Source organism: Sus scrofa, chromosome 1 (assembly GCF_000003025.6).
Source record: "Sus scrofa isolate TJ Tabasco breed Duroc chromosome 1, Sscrofa11.1, whole genome shotgun sequence".
In the NCBI taxonomy this organism is placed as follows: Eukaryota; Metazoa; Chordata; class Mammalia; order Artiodactyla; family Suidae; genus Sus; species Sus scrofa.
The window spans coordinates 206,348,091-206,364,399 of record NC_010443.5 but is presented as its reverse complement, the minus strand read 5'-3'; the positions used below and the strand labels follow the sequence as shown (position 1 = coordinate 206,364,399).

The following is a 16,309-nucleotide window of genomic DNA, read 5'->3' as shown; positions in this document are numbered from 1 at the left end:
CCTGTGAATAGGATTATTTTTCACGGCGTTTGGAAAATTTCTCAATCAGGCAGCTCATATGGTGCGCACTTTACTACTACTGTTGGGTAAGAAAAAGCGAAGCCATGACTCCTGGCATCTTTTAAGGACTTCCATAAACCTGAGCTCTAACTTTGAGGTTTCTATTTACCCTTGATGAATTAACCCTCAGGCCTTGCTTCCCTTGTTTAATAGTTGTATGTAAAGAGTTTAGAAGACATATTTCCAAAGTAGTAAGCATGTATTTTTCTCTTGATTTTCACATTCTTTCCCTCCGATTTAAAAATAAGCTTTCTTTTCTAATGTGTACAACATAGAATATCATTTCTTTCTGAGATGTTTTCCAAGGGAACTACTTCCCAAGACTAAATATACAAGAAGGTATTACATCATTAAAACAATTTATGATCTTTTAAAAAGACAACCTGAGGGATGTGTGAGTTCCCGAAGAAAGGGGACAGAATTCGCAGGAAATAAGTGTAATTTGGTCTTATCTAGAATTTTATAGTGAAAATGAAACTACTTAAGATACATGACCAATAAGAAGTCACAAAATCTAATTTATGTCTTTGGTTAAATGATGTCAAAACTACCTGCTGAAACATGAAGACTTCAGTTAACCAACCAGCAATGTAGCTATGCTACTGCAAAGCTTAGAAACATTCAGAGGTGTTTTTTTTGTTTTTTTGTTTTTTTTAATTCTCTTTTCATTCACCTAGCCACAGAAGCTGGATTTTTTATTCAAGATGTGCTTATTTCTCCCAACATCATGAACCCCTTTCCCCAACTTCTTAGTCTTATATATACACATGGAGGCCACTATGAATCTTGTGGGATTTTCCTGGTGTATCACCAGATAGTTAACTTTCTACCTGTCTGCAGAAGAGAAATGAGAGAGTAAAGTGATCTCAGGAAACCACTGAGTTTATCTTGTTGCCCAAGGATCACTTTGGCGCGAGAAACATTAGCGGCTCTCCCAGCTTGGCGCGTCTACCTCATTTGAAACATCTCCCCGTTCCTGACCAACAAAGAAAATTTCAATAAAGTACTTTTACTGGTTTAACAACAGTGAGCTCCTGGGATTGTCAAAGTGCTAAGCCTTTTCCAAGGAGAGAAGAAATCCGCGGCACAAATATAATTAACCTTCCATTCTCAATGCAAACTGCCACGCACAGGAGCTCTGCAGTCTATTAGCGAAGTTATAATGGCCAACAGGCAGAAGCAAAATTGGTCAAAAAGTTGGCTGCTGCTGTCATATTTTTGGAATTATGATTAATGGCACTAATAATGTGGATGATTACTGATATGTGTATCTCCAGCAGTTTATCATATTGCTCTGGCTGCCTACGTCCACAATAAGCAGGATGCTATCATTTACCTCTTTATTGAAGGCAATCCTTCTCTTGAAGGAGCATATTCTAATTACTTCGTAATGCTTTATGTCTTAAACACTTTGCAGCTCTGGACCTTGCCAACTGCTTCGTGTCTACCATTGATTAATTACTGAATGTTTAATCAAAATTTAGAACCTAATGTAGTCATTTATGAGCACGCTGCAGTGCCAAAGTAGTTAGGCTCTGCTCCCAAGTTTGGAGAGTGCTGGGTTCAAAATCAAATCCCAGCCATGCTTGAGGATCCAAGAATTTCACCTTGGGTGCTCTGAGGTTGCCAATTCCATCTCTGCTGATGAATGGAAGGTAATCTAACTACGGGGTAAACAGCATCTTTACCTACCCTCTCCCCACTGGACTTCCCTTTCCTCTTTCCCCAAGTCCCTAATCAACAGAGCAACACTGACTGCTTGCTTCTGAGAACAAGAAGGTTCTCCTGAATGCCCATCACGAGAACATAGCTTTGAAGTGGTTAAACAAGTGAAAAATAATTTGCTGGGACAAATACGTAAGTTTTTTTTTTTTTTTAATGTGGATTTTTTATGGTACTGTCATACAACCATTCACCGTTGAAGTTAAGTGTTTTTTTAATACCATTACTGAACTGCTGAAATGGATGCTAATATAGCTTGGAGTGCTAATGTCAAGTCCTGGTAATAAAAAAGACAGACTGCTGAATGAAATAATTTCAAGTAAAAAATAGAACAAAAGTGCTCTCTCTCTTGCTCTCCACTTTTATTGAATTGGGACTGACTGAGCCAATTGCTTTAGAAGTCTGTAAAACACAATTACTAGTGAGCGCACTGACCCACCAGTGCCCCCTCAGTGACAGAGCGGACTAAAAAGGCAGCGGAGTTAGATCGGCTCCCCTCAGCTGGCCATCAGACCCCAGAGGCTTCCTACTGAAGGACTGCTGTTCTCACTGCCCAAATGTGTCTCCTTTGACTGAAAAAAACCTTATTTCCCATTCATGTGATAAAGTAACTTCAGGCATTACTTTCCAAGATGAAGATGTCTATCCTGGCAATGAAGGAGGATATGTCTTTTGATATTTTTATTTATGTGGGTGTTTATGTATAAACACACATGTAACACTATGTGGATGCGTTTAGATTAGAACGTTAGCATAATTTTCGAATAGCTGGTAATAATTCAGATTGATACATACAACAGTAAAACAGAGGCATCACTTACATATGTTCAGTTAGAAACACTTGGCTTTTTTTCACCTAAGGTAAAGTCAAAATAATTACAGCAAGCAAGAAAAAGAATTAAACTAGAAGTGGGTAACATTTTTCCCCCCTAGTTAATAAAAGAAGTAATAAACTCCATAAAGTACTAGAGTTAAGATCACGAACACTTCAGGCATAACAGCTTTTTACCAGGAATTTACAACTCCTGTTTTAATTCAAGCAGCTTGCATTAGGACATAAAATCTAGGTTATTTTTTTAAGTGTACTTTTATGTTAAATAACTGAAGAAAAATTATCCTTTCCTGAAAAGTATTCTTTCCTTCTCTTTCTCGGCCTGCTTCTCTCTCTCTCTCTCTCACACACACACACACACACACATATCTTGGCTCTCAAGAATCAAAGTTAATAAATCCCTTTTTTATGACATTGTAATTTTTTGGCAAGTGTAAACTCCTTTCATATTCTGCCACATTCATTTGAAGCTTGTGGGAGTCTTAGGGCAAAAACATTAAATTATTTCTGAGAAGGCTTTAAAAAAAAGAGAGAAAAAGAAATGCTTTCTAGCCCAGCCTTCACTATGAAACTTCAACAGAGAAAGAAAAGTCTGTCTTCTTCTTAGCAAAACAGAAGAATGATCACTTACAGAAAAAGAGCTGGTAGAAGCTTTTCACCTCAGAGAGAACCCATCTTCCCACGAATGATGCAAGCAAATACTAATATAGGTGTGAAGTCTTATAACCTGCTTCTAGGTGAGACACGGCCTACCATTTTTTTTTTTTTTTTAGGAGATTACCTACAAAAATGATTATTTGGAATGAATGATTATGAGAAAGCCTCATACTGATAAGGTCTATCTGAGGATCAGAGAGATGGTGATGGACCCTAGGGTGACATAAATCAGGAAGGTGACCCTTTTGAAGTGGTGCCATCATGAAAAATACCGCCCGTGCATTCAGTATGTGCCGTCTGCTCTAAACGCTATTTCTGCCAGAATTTTTAGGTTAGCGCTGGCGAGCAGGAGCTTCTTCCTTTTGAGGGATGGTGGGATAGAGGGTATATAAAAGCATGACATTTGTGCGCTGGAACTTAGGCAGCGTTGAGAGAGTTAACATTACTCCCATCAGTAGAAATTTGTAAAAATTTCTTTGTATCATGAAAAGAAGGTCCTTTGCCCGCCGTCCAGCTTTGTTGTCTATTTGGTAGGCAGTTTGGTGGAAGTGACTGGTGGAGCACTTGGATCGGAGGAGTGAAAGGTCAGCAGAGGCTTAAATGAGCTTGTCTTACATCCAGCTGGGCCAGCAGGAGGTCATTAGGAAGATCTGAGGCTCACTTTAGGCTTGACAGAGTCTCTCCCCATGATACAAGGAGACCGTTTTGCTCATTGCTCCTCTCCTAGTATATAAAAAGAACCCCAGAGACAGGAATGACACCGAAGTTTATCTTACTACCAAAGTTTCGCTTGAGGAGGGCACAACTGGCAATTACTCAGAAGGGGGATTTATTTTGTTTGCCTTTGATGGAAAGTAATGGAGATAAGTACAAAAGACCTATTGATCTGCTAGCTGTATTGTGAAACCAAATAGAGTAACCAGGAAAAAAAAAAATCTCTTCCTTTAAAAGTCAGAAGACCTGCACGACTTCACCTTTTAAAAGAATTTCAGAAAAGGAGAGCTGCAGTTTGAGAAACACAAATATAGGAAATGAAAAGGCTGATGCCTTCCAATGTTCTCTTCTTGTACTTGGAGAGGATTAACATACTGTGTTTGACGGCTAATTATATTAGGGCAAATATACTAATAGTTATCTTAAATTGGTGCTAAGTGGCTCATTTCTTGGAGGTATTGCCTGGTGAAATCCTGTGTATTTATTGAAAATCTCTCTTTAGAAAAGTTCTCTGTAAGTTTCCAAACATGGAGAATGATGGAAAAAATGGATGTCGCTGCTGAGAAGGTGATAACAGCAGGCAGGTAGCATGTTTTTCGCATCTTCACCTCTGTTGTTAATGTATGCGGTGGCTCATCAGAGGTAGCTCATGTTAATTTATTCCTGCACACCTGTATAGGGCTGGAAGTCAGGTAATCTAGACAAGCAAGATACATCTCTGCTTTTTAGCTACAGCTACCCAGAGGCCTATAGAGAAACGAATTTAGTTCTGGAAACATCAGCAGGTTTTAATAAACCAAATACAGATGTCTTACTCCATACCAATCAAGAAGTTTACATGTTTAAATCTGGACGGATTTAACTAGCAATCAAAGAGAAGGTTCACACTTGGCCCCAATGGTTGCCTCCTATTTATTTATAAGTCACCCTAAGCAAATATTATTTTGTTCGAAGATCAGACATATACGCTTACCTATTTGATAAAATTTAAGACTAACTTTGGTATTAGTGGCCACTATTCTCAGAGGAAGAGAGGAACAAAGACGGTAAAACTCAAGTAAGGTGCAAAGTAAAGAGATAAATGTTTCTTTCTCTGCAGACTATCTAGTTGCTGTGTACAAGTCTTCATTATAGTTGAGGGAGTTTTAAAACTGCCAACCACTAAAACAGATATAAAGAGATTTTTAACATATTAGCAAATGACAAGGAATTTTGGGGAAAAGGGACAGAAGGGTTTTTCTTTTTCTGGGGAAAAAAAAAAAAAACCCAAATGAAATTTCTAAGTGGGCTTCAATTACATACAGGTGATCCATGGCCACTCGGCCTTCCTGCAGATGAAAATTCAAGACAGAGGAGGAGAAATGACCAATAAGCCAGGCTCAGCTAATTCTGTGACACTGCCGTGGAGAAGATGTCCTTTATGAAAACTGTAGATTCTAGACCAGTTAGAATTCCTTCTGCCCAGGGAATATTTTCATTAGTATACTTAAATACTGAGGGGCAGGGAGTTCCCATCGTGGCTCAGTGGGAATGAATCTCATTAGTATCCGTGAGTGTGCGGGTTCGATCCCTGGCCGTGCTCAGTGGGCAATGCCGTGAGCTGTGGTGTAGGTCACAGACGTGGCTCACATCAGGTGTTGCTGTGGCTGTTGTGTAGGCCGGCAGCTGTAGCTCTGATGTGACCCCTAGCCTGGCAGCTTCCATAAGCTGTGAGCATGGCCCTAAAAACCAAAAAACAGACAAACAAACCCCCCCCTCCCTGAGGGTCAGCCGTCCTGTTCCCTGACAGAACACCATCTTCACAGAAAAATCAAAGCACAAACGAGAAAGAAGGGTATTTAGAGATTGTCAGGTGTAACACTCTGCACTGTTATCAGCACATCCTTAAATACTTCAGCCCCATCACCTTACAGTTCTACAGTTCAGGGAAAATAATTGATATTTTACTTCTATAACTCAATAAAAATTATTCTAACAGCCACCTTGTGACCAGATGAACTGGAGTTTGTGTGTATTAGTTTGCCCTTTGTCATTAGCGTGGAACAGTCCTCTTTGCTTTCAGATTTATTAAACTCACACTCATTCACGACTGCACAGAAAAGGACACCTGACCCTGTGCTCAGAACCCTCAGCCCTCACCAACCCTGCTCGTGCCCCACCCTTTCTCTCTCATCTCCCTTTTTGTGACTTTAGACAAAGAACATTCTTGCTTTGCAAAAAGCCTTTACCCTAATCTCATTATAAAACCTAGAAAGGGAGTTCCCGTCGTGGCGCAGTGGTTAACGAATCCGACTAGGAACCATGAGATTGCGGGTTCGGTCCCTGCCCTTGCTCAGTGGGTTAACGATCCGGTGTTGCCGTGAGCTGTGGTGTAGGTTGCAGACGCGGCTCGGATCCCGCGTTGCTGTGGCTCTGGCGTAGGCCGGTGGCTACAGCTCTGATTCAACCTCTAGCCTGGGAACCTCCATATGCCGAGGGAGCGGCCCAAGAAATAGCAACAACAACAAAAGACAAAAAAAAAAAAACAAAAACAAAAACAAAAACCTAGAAAGACTATAAGCAAAGACCTGGAAGTCTCAGCTAACTAACTGGCAAATCTAGAACATAGCATTTAATGGCTTTCTACTTCCATCGTAATAACTGCCTACTTGAGACCAAAACCGAAACTCCTTTGTGTATAAGCACCTTGGAAGATGGACCAAGAGGACCTGTGCCTCACTCCTAGAGGGTATTCTAAGTGCCGCCTCCCCCGGCCCCCGACAGGAAGAATGCTTTCAACAGAAGAAAGAGGGTTATTCTGGTAGTTTCATCACAGGCATCCCCGAAACCTGCAGCCCTGTACACGCAGCCCCATCTCAAAATGCCCTCTAATGCCTTGTCTGCACAAGAAAGACACAGTGGAGTCCAGGATGGATGAACCGTGGAGACTCTGGGGAGAGGAGAGAAATGGGCTGAGGACAGCAGGATTAAAGGCAAAGGAGGGTTTCTGTTTGGGAAGGTATGTTGGCTCAGAGAAAGGTAAGAAAACATATCCTAGCTTCAGAGTGAACTGAAGAGGAAAAAAGCGGGGACACAAAATTCCTGGGGTTCTTGTGACTGACACAGTAAAAGTGAAGAGAAAGGGGAAGATGAATCTAAGGGGTACCTCAGAGATGTAGAGGCAAGAAGCTTTGTGAGTAAGGAGATTAAATGACAGGCTGACATTAGTTGATGAAATGACAATAAAAGGCTGAAACAGGAGTACAATGACAGTAGCAATATGTTTCCTGAGATGCAGAAGAAGGGGCTACCCTAGTGGCATCATTGTTTTTGGTTATTTGGTGGTAGCTACACTCACATCATGTACTAACTCAAGTCACAGACTCAACAAGGATGTACCCTCTCCTAAAAAAAAAGGCAAAATATCAAGAGCTTTTTGCTAAGTTTTTAACCTGAAGTCAAAAGATTTGAGTATTCTTGAAAAGCAAAATATCAAAGGAGAATCAAAGGACTTTCCTGTATCGTAAAATACTCTCAGTATTTTTTTTTAACTTGCTTTTTTAGCGTGTGTGACAAAACTCGAGAATTACAAAGATTAGGCGTGATGTGCCATTTCACCCATATGCAATGTGATCACCTATCTTCTGAGATTTGCACCCTCCCGAATATCTGTATTAATCTTTCTATCTAGAATATCCTACATCCTTGTTATCCAAGGCATTGGTCTAAACTTCTACATGGCTGATCGCCCACAAAACTCCTAATCCTTAGAATAAAATTAGAGACTGAAATATTCTCCTGCTATCAATAAATGTTTTTCCTCAGACAAACCACCCTGTCCATAGTACTTCCTTAAACATTAGGACATAAAAACACAAGTGCTTGAGTTTTCTAGTGGCTTGACATAGACATAAATGAAAGCACCAAGCTTTGGGTGTTATGGCCTTTGGTCCCAGAGCCATTTATTGCAGTCTTATGACTTGCAGTATTTTCAGCAAACCAACTAAAACTGTGATAGGAATTCATGCAAATAAGCTTAAATTTTGGCCTGTCTTCAAACACTCCATTTCCATAAATATTTTATGCAGGTTTTCATGAGTCTTTTATTTTTGTTAAAAAAAAGCCAATGCATTAACCTCATTATCACAAGTGCACTATTTCAAATGTAAAAGAATGAATATTACAACCTTGGGGGAGGGCTTGGTTATAGTATTATATTTTATTACTCAAAGTGTAGCTATCTTATCTGCCATATTCTAGGACTCTCAATGATAACTTGGAACTAAAAAAACTCTTGTGACCATAAAACATTTTTACAGAACAAGGTAAATGGAGAAGAGTAGAGGGAAATTTTTAAGAAGATGGGAGTTCTCTTCAAAGCATGTTTTGAGCGTTGTATAAAGAAAGCCCCTTACTTTTTCCTCTGAGGTTTTGCTTTTCATGCATTGGGTCCCTTGTATTTCAGTTAAATATATTTAACTTTTTTGTTACAAGATTGAACTTTTAAGTATGAAGAAAAAACAGCGTTCTAGAGAAAGGTCACTACTTTTCAGTGTACTTCTATCATATGTTACTTTGTCAAAGACCTCACAAACACTAGAATTTTGGTGGTGGCTATTGGGAAAATTCCTAGGTAATTTTGTTTCTTCTACATATATTGATTTTTACCATGTAACACAATTTCCTCCAAAAATATTTTTAAAAGACAGTGTAAATCCAAAAACCACATCCCACAGAAGGGGATGAACTAACCATGTGACTCTCGCTGGGTTGGTATATCATGTAAACAATCTGCTCACAAGTTTATCTTTACAAGGTTAGGACCACTGGGTTATTACCCCCACCACTGACTACCTTGACACATTCCATTTATATTACATTTTCTTTAAGACTGAAAAAGAACATCGCAGGTTTAGGACCAGCTGCTTCTGTTTAAGCCCAACTGTTTCAGAGCTGCAGCTACATTGCTAAGGTGTGATGTCATTCGAAGGCAGGACATATATATTCTAACTGATGCTCCAAGCATATGCATGCCTCCCCTTCTGTGCACAACTCCCATGACAGACTATATTTTAGAGATGTGCTCAAAGACATTGTCAAGTACAAGTAACCTGTGTCACCGCACCGCTTCCCCACATCAACCATTCCGTGGGTCCCATTTTCTTCCAATATTTTCATGACTCTCAAAGAACTCAGGGACACACTAAATACTCATGTCACAATGATAACAACATTTCTGGTTATACCTACGGAGATGCAGGCTGTCTCGATGTCCTGGACCTATGGTTCTTTCCATCCGTACATTTCTGTTTCTATATTGGATAAATATGTGTGTATGAAGATAATATAGTGATTGAATTAAAAAGCCACAAGGCAAAGCAGAAATATATATAACAGAAACTGCGGCTTCTAAGTGGAGGTTCACAGGGAAGCAGGGAACTGTGTCTACAGTGAACTTTTTCACACCTAGATGCATGGAAACACACACACACACACACACACACACACGCACGCGCGCGCGCACACACACACAGAGCACAGAGAAAAATGGCGTGCATTACTGGGTAAGATGGCAAATGATTCTGCATGCTTAATCATAACAAGCACAGACTGCAACAATCCTTCCCGAGCATGGCAGCTTGGGGATCACGTGGTCCCCATGGACAATCCTTACAGTGCACCAACAACATCTAAGTTGGATCTTTTTCTTTTCTTTTTTTCACTGTTGGAATTCCACCATGACTGGCACCCTCCACCCCCAGCAGGAGCAGCCAATGGAGATTTACTGACCTGTCTCTGCTTCGGCGAGAGGGGAAGGCGGCATTGCAGCCAGCCACCGTGCAGACATGCATCTCTTTTAAGTGAACGTTCCTGTAGTGAAGCTTCACGCTGTAGGAGCTTTTGAAACTCTTCTTGCACACGTAACAGATTTTGGGGTCTGGGCTAGAACACAGGTCACCTTCTGGGGAGAACTTCTGAGGGCTGCCATAATTCAGAGAGGAGGCAAAGCTCTCATGCAGGGCTGCCATGCTGGCACCCCCGCCGTTGTACAGTCCGTACTGGCTCATGTAAAACATGTCGTAAGTGGGATCTGTAAACTCTTCCTTCACTTTGATGACGTCCTGGTGAGAGGGCTCGCTGTGGTTCTCGTCGGGCCTCTCGCTGTTCATCAGAACCTTTTCGCTCACTTCGCCGTGCATGTGCTCATCCCCTTCCATGGACTCCTCACCTAGTTTGGGCTCCGAAGACTCAGACTCGTTCTCATAGTCCCGCTCGACTTCTTGGTCCTCAGAAGTCATGCTGTCGGCCCTTCTTATTTCAGTCCTTGAAATGCACCGGCTCCTGCTATGCTTAGAAAAGTCCTTCACAGACATGCCTGGACTCATCTCCTCTTGGGAGTGGCAGTGATTGTCATGGCTCACGTCGTTGACCACAGCGCCACCATCGTTGGGGTCATCATCTTCATCGTCAAACTCATCGGCAGTATCGATGATTTCCTTCTCGATCTTCACAGGCATGCTGGACTTCCTGGGCTTCTTCTTGGGCGCCAGGTCAGTGCTGGGCTCGTGCGTGGCCATCATCACCACTGGCGCTGCTGGCTCAGAGGGAGGCGGGGGGTGCTGCTCGATGGTACCACTGGTGGGGATGATGGGGCTGGTCGGGAGGGAGGTTGGAGGACTCACCATTTCCCCCGGAGTGAGTAAACTTCTATAAAACGGAGGAACGGGTTGGACAGTCTTTAGCCCAGAAAACACCAGCTGGCTAGGGAGAGGATTCTGTAAGACAGGGTCTAGTGGGGGAGTGGTAAAACCCATTGGGGGCCGCCCGGGGCTTGTGAGTGTGAGATTTGACTTTGTACTTGCTATGACGGGAGTGGCAGCCCCTGACGTGGCCCGAATTAAATCCTTGTCTCGGTTATTCCTTAGCATAGGCATGTGAAGGCGGGGGTTCGGGTTCGCGCTGTGGCGGTTCCGGCTGCGGAGGGAGCTAAAGACCATGTTGCAACCTTCGATGGTGCACCGATGTTTGATCTTCAGGTGAACAGCGTTGTAATGGATTTTGAGAGTACCTTTGTCATAGAAGGTCTTCCCACATGCGTTACAGAACACTCTCCCCTTCCTAGAGGCTGAGCCCATCCTTCTCATCCGGTGGATCCGGAATGAGCTTTTCGGGTGTTCAGTTTTGGTCAGATCACTGACGGGAGCGGAGTTCTGAATGGGGGACACGCAGGCTGGCTCGGTTTTGGGCTCCACATTAGTAATGCTGGTCAGGGCGTTTCTATTGGGCGGCTGATCATTTTTGTAGGGCGTGGGAGAAACTTCAGACTCACTGCTTTCGTTATATTCATTCTGGGTTGAAAGGCTGGGTTCCCGCAGCCTCAGGCCTGGTTGCTCTAGGAGCAGCCCGTTTGGAGGCAATCCTAGCAGGGGGGCTGAGACTGGGTTTATGTACTGGAATGGCAGCAGAAACGCCAGGCTGTTGGGGATGTTTTCAAAGTGATGAATGCTGGAAGGATTGCTGTTCTCCAGGTGAGCAAGGAGGCTGGGACTCCTGGTGCGATTATTGCTCTCAATGAAAGTCCTGATGTCTGAGTCTGTCTTTGAAGATGGTACAGCTACGGCCTGCCCTTCTTTCTCCTGAATTGCCATCAGTTCCACGATGGATTTGGTTTCTCCAAACCGAAGAAACTGCTGAAGGGTGATGATTTCCTCTTCTCGAGACATGATGGCCCAGCGGTCCAGCACCTTGCCGGCAGCATCCTAGAGGCCGCATCAAAGAAACAACAAAGACAAACACAAAAACTTATTGATTGTGCATAATTATTCAATGTAACTGAAGGGGCTCTGTCCGCTCATGAAACACCGAGAGTGAGGGGAGAAAACAACATGCGAAGAACACTATTAGTAAGAGTCCATCCCCAAAGCAAACTTTTCTGCCATGCAAACGTCGTCATTAGAGTCACAGTTAGAGAAACAAATTGAGTTTATTAATAAGGTCAAAGCAAACAAAATGTAGACCACTGGGTCTCTGTGATCTAAAATGCCTACACTACTGCTACTTCCACAACAATGATCTAGAGACTATGCAACTATTTAGCATACATTAGTGTAAGATGTGAATTCCTTCTGTGCAACTCAGAATAAGTGCAAAAAAAAAAAAATGGTACCTTAATCCTTATCAAATAGTGACACCATAGGCAGGAATTAAATACATTTCTTAAATTTTATTTCTTCATACAAGCAGGCATGACCCTGGATTCAATGATGAAAATTCCTTTAAATAAGCTATTATGTGCGTTTTTGAATCAAAAAGATGAATAGGGTAGCATTACCCCCGCACCCCCATTGCTATGCTATATTTTTTTCCTTTATTAATGGCTATATTTTAATGTCATTTAACATTTAACAGCAATTTCATAAGGCAGAGTAGGGAAAAACAGTAATTGTACTTTTTCTGAAAATTGATTGTAATCCTATAATTCAAAGTTGAGTAAGAGTATTTGACTTTTTATGATCCTGTTCTAAATGACAGTTATAGATATTTAGAAAGTAAACATGCGATGGATTTCGATAGAATAAATGTGTAAAAATGTTGTCTCTTAACATACTCCTCTGATAGCAAAGGGAGTCCATGGAGAATACACATCAGTAATCACCAGACTATGTGTGGTTAAATATACATTAAAAAGCATTTCACACTTTCATTTTTGCTAGTAACTATGAGATATGCCTGGAGGTAGGACTTAAAAATCCTGCAATGTAATGTCAGGCAATCCATTTCAGTATGGATTGAGAGAAATCTATTCAAACACAAATAATGACTCCATCATTTTCTAGGGCACAGCTCCTTCCCAACAGGACAGGACACCGGGCAACCCTCTATGAACAGCACTTGCTCCAACCCTTGACTGTCAGTTTAGAAAAGCATAAAATCATCTTCAATACAAGAGTCTTATTAATTGTGAAGAGGAAAACCATAACATTATAATGGACAAACCTAGCAGCACCACCTTAACCAAGTCATCAAAGTGAACATTACCAGTGACAAGGATCATCGTGGACCTCGTGATATACATATATATATTGAGAGGGGCATGCTGTCGCTTCTGGGGCAGTCTTGCTCCCACATTTATACCCCAATCTAATTACAAAAATAAATCAGATAAATCAAAATTAAAGCACATTCTGCAAATCAGTCATAAGTATTCCTCAAAGTATAAAGGTCAGGAAAGATTAAAAACAACAACAACAAAGACCAAAGAACTAGTTACAGATTGGAGGAGACTAAGGACATATAGATGTGAGATTCTAGGGATCCTAGACCAGAAAAAGAACATTAGTGGGAAAATGGGGCCAAACTGGAATGATGTCTCTAGATTAGTTAACAGTGTGGTTCAATCATAATTTCTTGGTTTTAACAACTGTACTATGCTGATGTAAGATATTACATTAGGGAAACAGGATAAAGGAAACTATACTGTTTTTGCAATGGGAAAATTCTCTCTTGTAGATAGTTCTACTCAATAGCTCTTGATATGAAATTCTTTCTAGACCATGATTGTATGGTCTGAATCATGACAACTAATTTGACAATAAGGCAATACTTATTTAAATTATTTTTTAAAAAGAAGCTGTAATGGTTATGTGCTGGGGTTCCTGCTGTGGCACAACGGGATTGGTGACATCTCTGCAATGCAAGGACACAGGTTCAATCCCTGGCCCAGGAGCATAGATTAAAGGCTCTGGCATTGCCTCTCCTGCAATGTAGGTCACAACTGCAGCTTGGATCTGATCCCTGGCCTGGGAGCTCCATGTGCTGCGGGATGGCCAAAAAAAAAAAAAAAAAAAATTATATGCTGTTCCTTATAAGGTTCATTCCTAGCATTCTAGCATTTTATATATGTGCAAGGGTCTAGCCCTCCATAAATTGTCAAATACAGATGTCTCTCCCTTATCTTGTAGATAAAATTAGCTTTCAGAGCGAAAGCTGTCATGCGTGACAATCTGTTCAGAGTAGTCATATAATGATTTGTATACGAGGCGACTCTGGATGGTCCTAGAGTCTTAAAGTGATCATTTTTTTAAAAGTGTCACCCACAGACATGGAGTTCCCATCGTGGCACAGCAGAAATGAATCTGACTAGGAACCATGAGGTTGAGGGGTAGATCCCTGGCCTCGCTCAGTGGGTTAAGGATCCAGTGTTGCCATGAGCTGAGCTGTGGTGTAGGTCACAGACATGGCTTGGATCTGGCGTTGCTGTGTCTGTGGCATAGGCTGGCAGCAACAGCTCTAATTAGACCCCTAGCCTGGGAACCTCCATATGCTGCAGGTGTGACCCCCCCCAAAAAAAGACAAAAACAAAACAAAACAATAAAAGCATCACCCACAGACACTGGTCCCCCTTACATCCTTTTTTAGAACAGGGAAGTAAAGGAGAGTGCTGGTGTTGTGAGTAAGCAGAGCAATAAATGGTGATCTTGTGGAGATTATCTCATTTGAAACTTGTAATAGCTTCCAGGGCTCAGCAAACATTTAACAGATGAAGTACCCGAGGTGAAGAAAGGCGAGATGGCTTAAGGTTGCTAAGAAGCTAATGTGAGGTCCAGCACTGGAACCCAGGAATTCTGACTCCAAGTTCACTGAGCTAGTGCCTGTCATCCCATGAGGCCATTTCCCAGGTGGGCATACTGAGGTAGTGATAACAAAAAGTGGGATTTCCAAGCAAGGCTGGTCTCCAGAGCACTGTCATGTCCTCTTCTACACCATTTTTCTTTACCATCAATCCATTTTCTTGATTGTTCTCTAACAGAGACTTTCACTATGGAAAACCAATCTGAGCATGCTCCCACCACTTCTTCTTCAGGGTCTCCCCATGTAGCCTGCACCTCAATCTGCATGTCAATGTCTACAGAGGTGGTGGCCTCTGGTATTAAAATAGGCCTTTGAAACCAAAGCAACTTACCAAACCCACCTGAGGCATCTTCTTTCCATCACTCTCCTGTCTTCCCTCCCTTAACTGCACATAACAGTCCCATATGGTTTCTCTTCTCTCCTGGCTTGCCTTGATGCCTGCTGCTATTTCTAAAACCACTGCCATGGAGACTCTTTTTTTTTTTTTTTTTTTTTTTTTTTTAAGTCCAGAGTAGCTGTTTCCACTAAAATGGTATTTTAAATGTTATGTTAAACCACTTACTTCTGGTGGAAGAGGTCCAGGTAAGCAAAATTTAGGACTTTGCTGGTAGCCTGAATGATAAAAGAGAAGCTTCATTTATAGTGGTAACAGAAGCATCCACTTATATTTACACAGAGGACAACATAACATCTTTGTAAACAAATATGCTTGGGAACAAGACAAATATCTACTCTATATACTCAGACTGGAGTCCTCCTGACAGGCACTCTCTGGATTTAGGCAACGTGAAATGTCATGGATGTTCTTTCCAAAGAAGCCATTATTCAAGATTATCTAACACCATCACATACATAAATAGAGAAACTGCAGCAAGAAACAAAATTGATGTACTTTCTGATGCAACAGAATGAGTCTGTGAGCTGAGTGCCTGGCATGAATATCAGTTCTAGCATATATTGGGGTTGACCTGGTTGAAGATATCATCAAAGGGAAAAAAGGGAAGGCCAGGTTCTTTTACCTGAAGATCTCTGTGACAGAAATAAGCATGATCTGGTGCAGTGATTCTCAAACAGTGGCTTAAGACTCCTCTGTTAGGACAAGACTTTCCATGAGTGGTCTACGTGCCATTCAAAAAGGACTAAGCGCCAGTCTGAACCAGTTTGCAAATAATTAAAGAGTAACCATTTGGAAATTTTCAGATGTGAGACTTCTGTAACAACTAAAGGCATGATATATTTTCTTAAACTAATTTCATTTTATTCAACTTGAATATTGGCTCAAGACTGCCTGGGGGAAAGCTGGTACTTCCTCACAGAAGGCTTGAGAAGTATAGATTTAAAACCTAGGCCCCCTTATCATGTCAAATACACTTTACAAAGTGACGAAGAGCCATAAAAAGAATTAAGTATTATCAGAGCATAAACATTCATAAAATAAAAATTCAGTCTGTTAGGTCACTATGAACATCCTGACTCCTGACTAACCCATACTAACATAGTCTTCTGTGTGAATGCTAAATCACATCAGTTTGTCTAACTGGATTCTTGTCCTTCCCACTCAATATTTTTATTCTTTATTTTGTTTGTCTTTCTAGGGCCCCACCCACAGCATATGGAAGTTTCCAGGCTAGGGGGTCTAACTGGAGCTACAGCTGCAGGCCTACACCACAGCCACAGGAACATGGGATCTGAGCTGTGTCTGTAACCTATACC

The 16,309-nt window shown here is 41.5% G+C and overlaps 1 protein-coding gene across 26 annotated transcripts in view; it reads right to left on the bottom strand.

Annotated features, from left to right (window-relative positions):
- The window catches only part of BNC2 (basonuclin 2), a 455,833-nt gene that overhangs the window by 16,512 nt on the left and 423,012 nt on the right, over nucleotides 1–16,309 (bottom strand). For 17 of the 26 annotated variants that reach the window (XM_003480511.4, XM_005660090.3, XM_021063364.1 and 14 more), the window contains 2 exons: nucleotides 9,755–11,724; nucleotides 9,211–9,276 (listed from right to left, as the gene is read on the bottom strand). In XM_003480511.4, the coding sequence (XP_003480559.2) occupies nucleotides 9,211–9,276; nucleotides 9,755–11,724 (2,036 nt within the window). The remainder of the gene's footprint in view (nucleotides 1–9,210; nucleotides 9,277–9,754; nucleotides 11,725–16,309) is intronic. The other 9 variants (XM_021063323.1, XM_021063358.1, XM_021063412.1 and 6 more) reach the window with 2 other exon arrangements.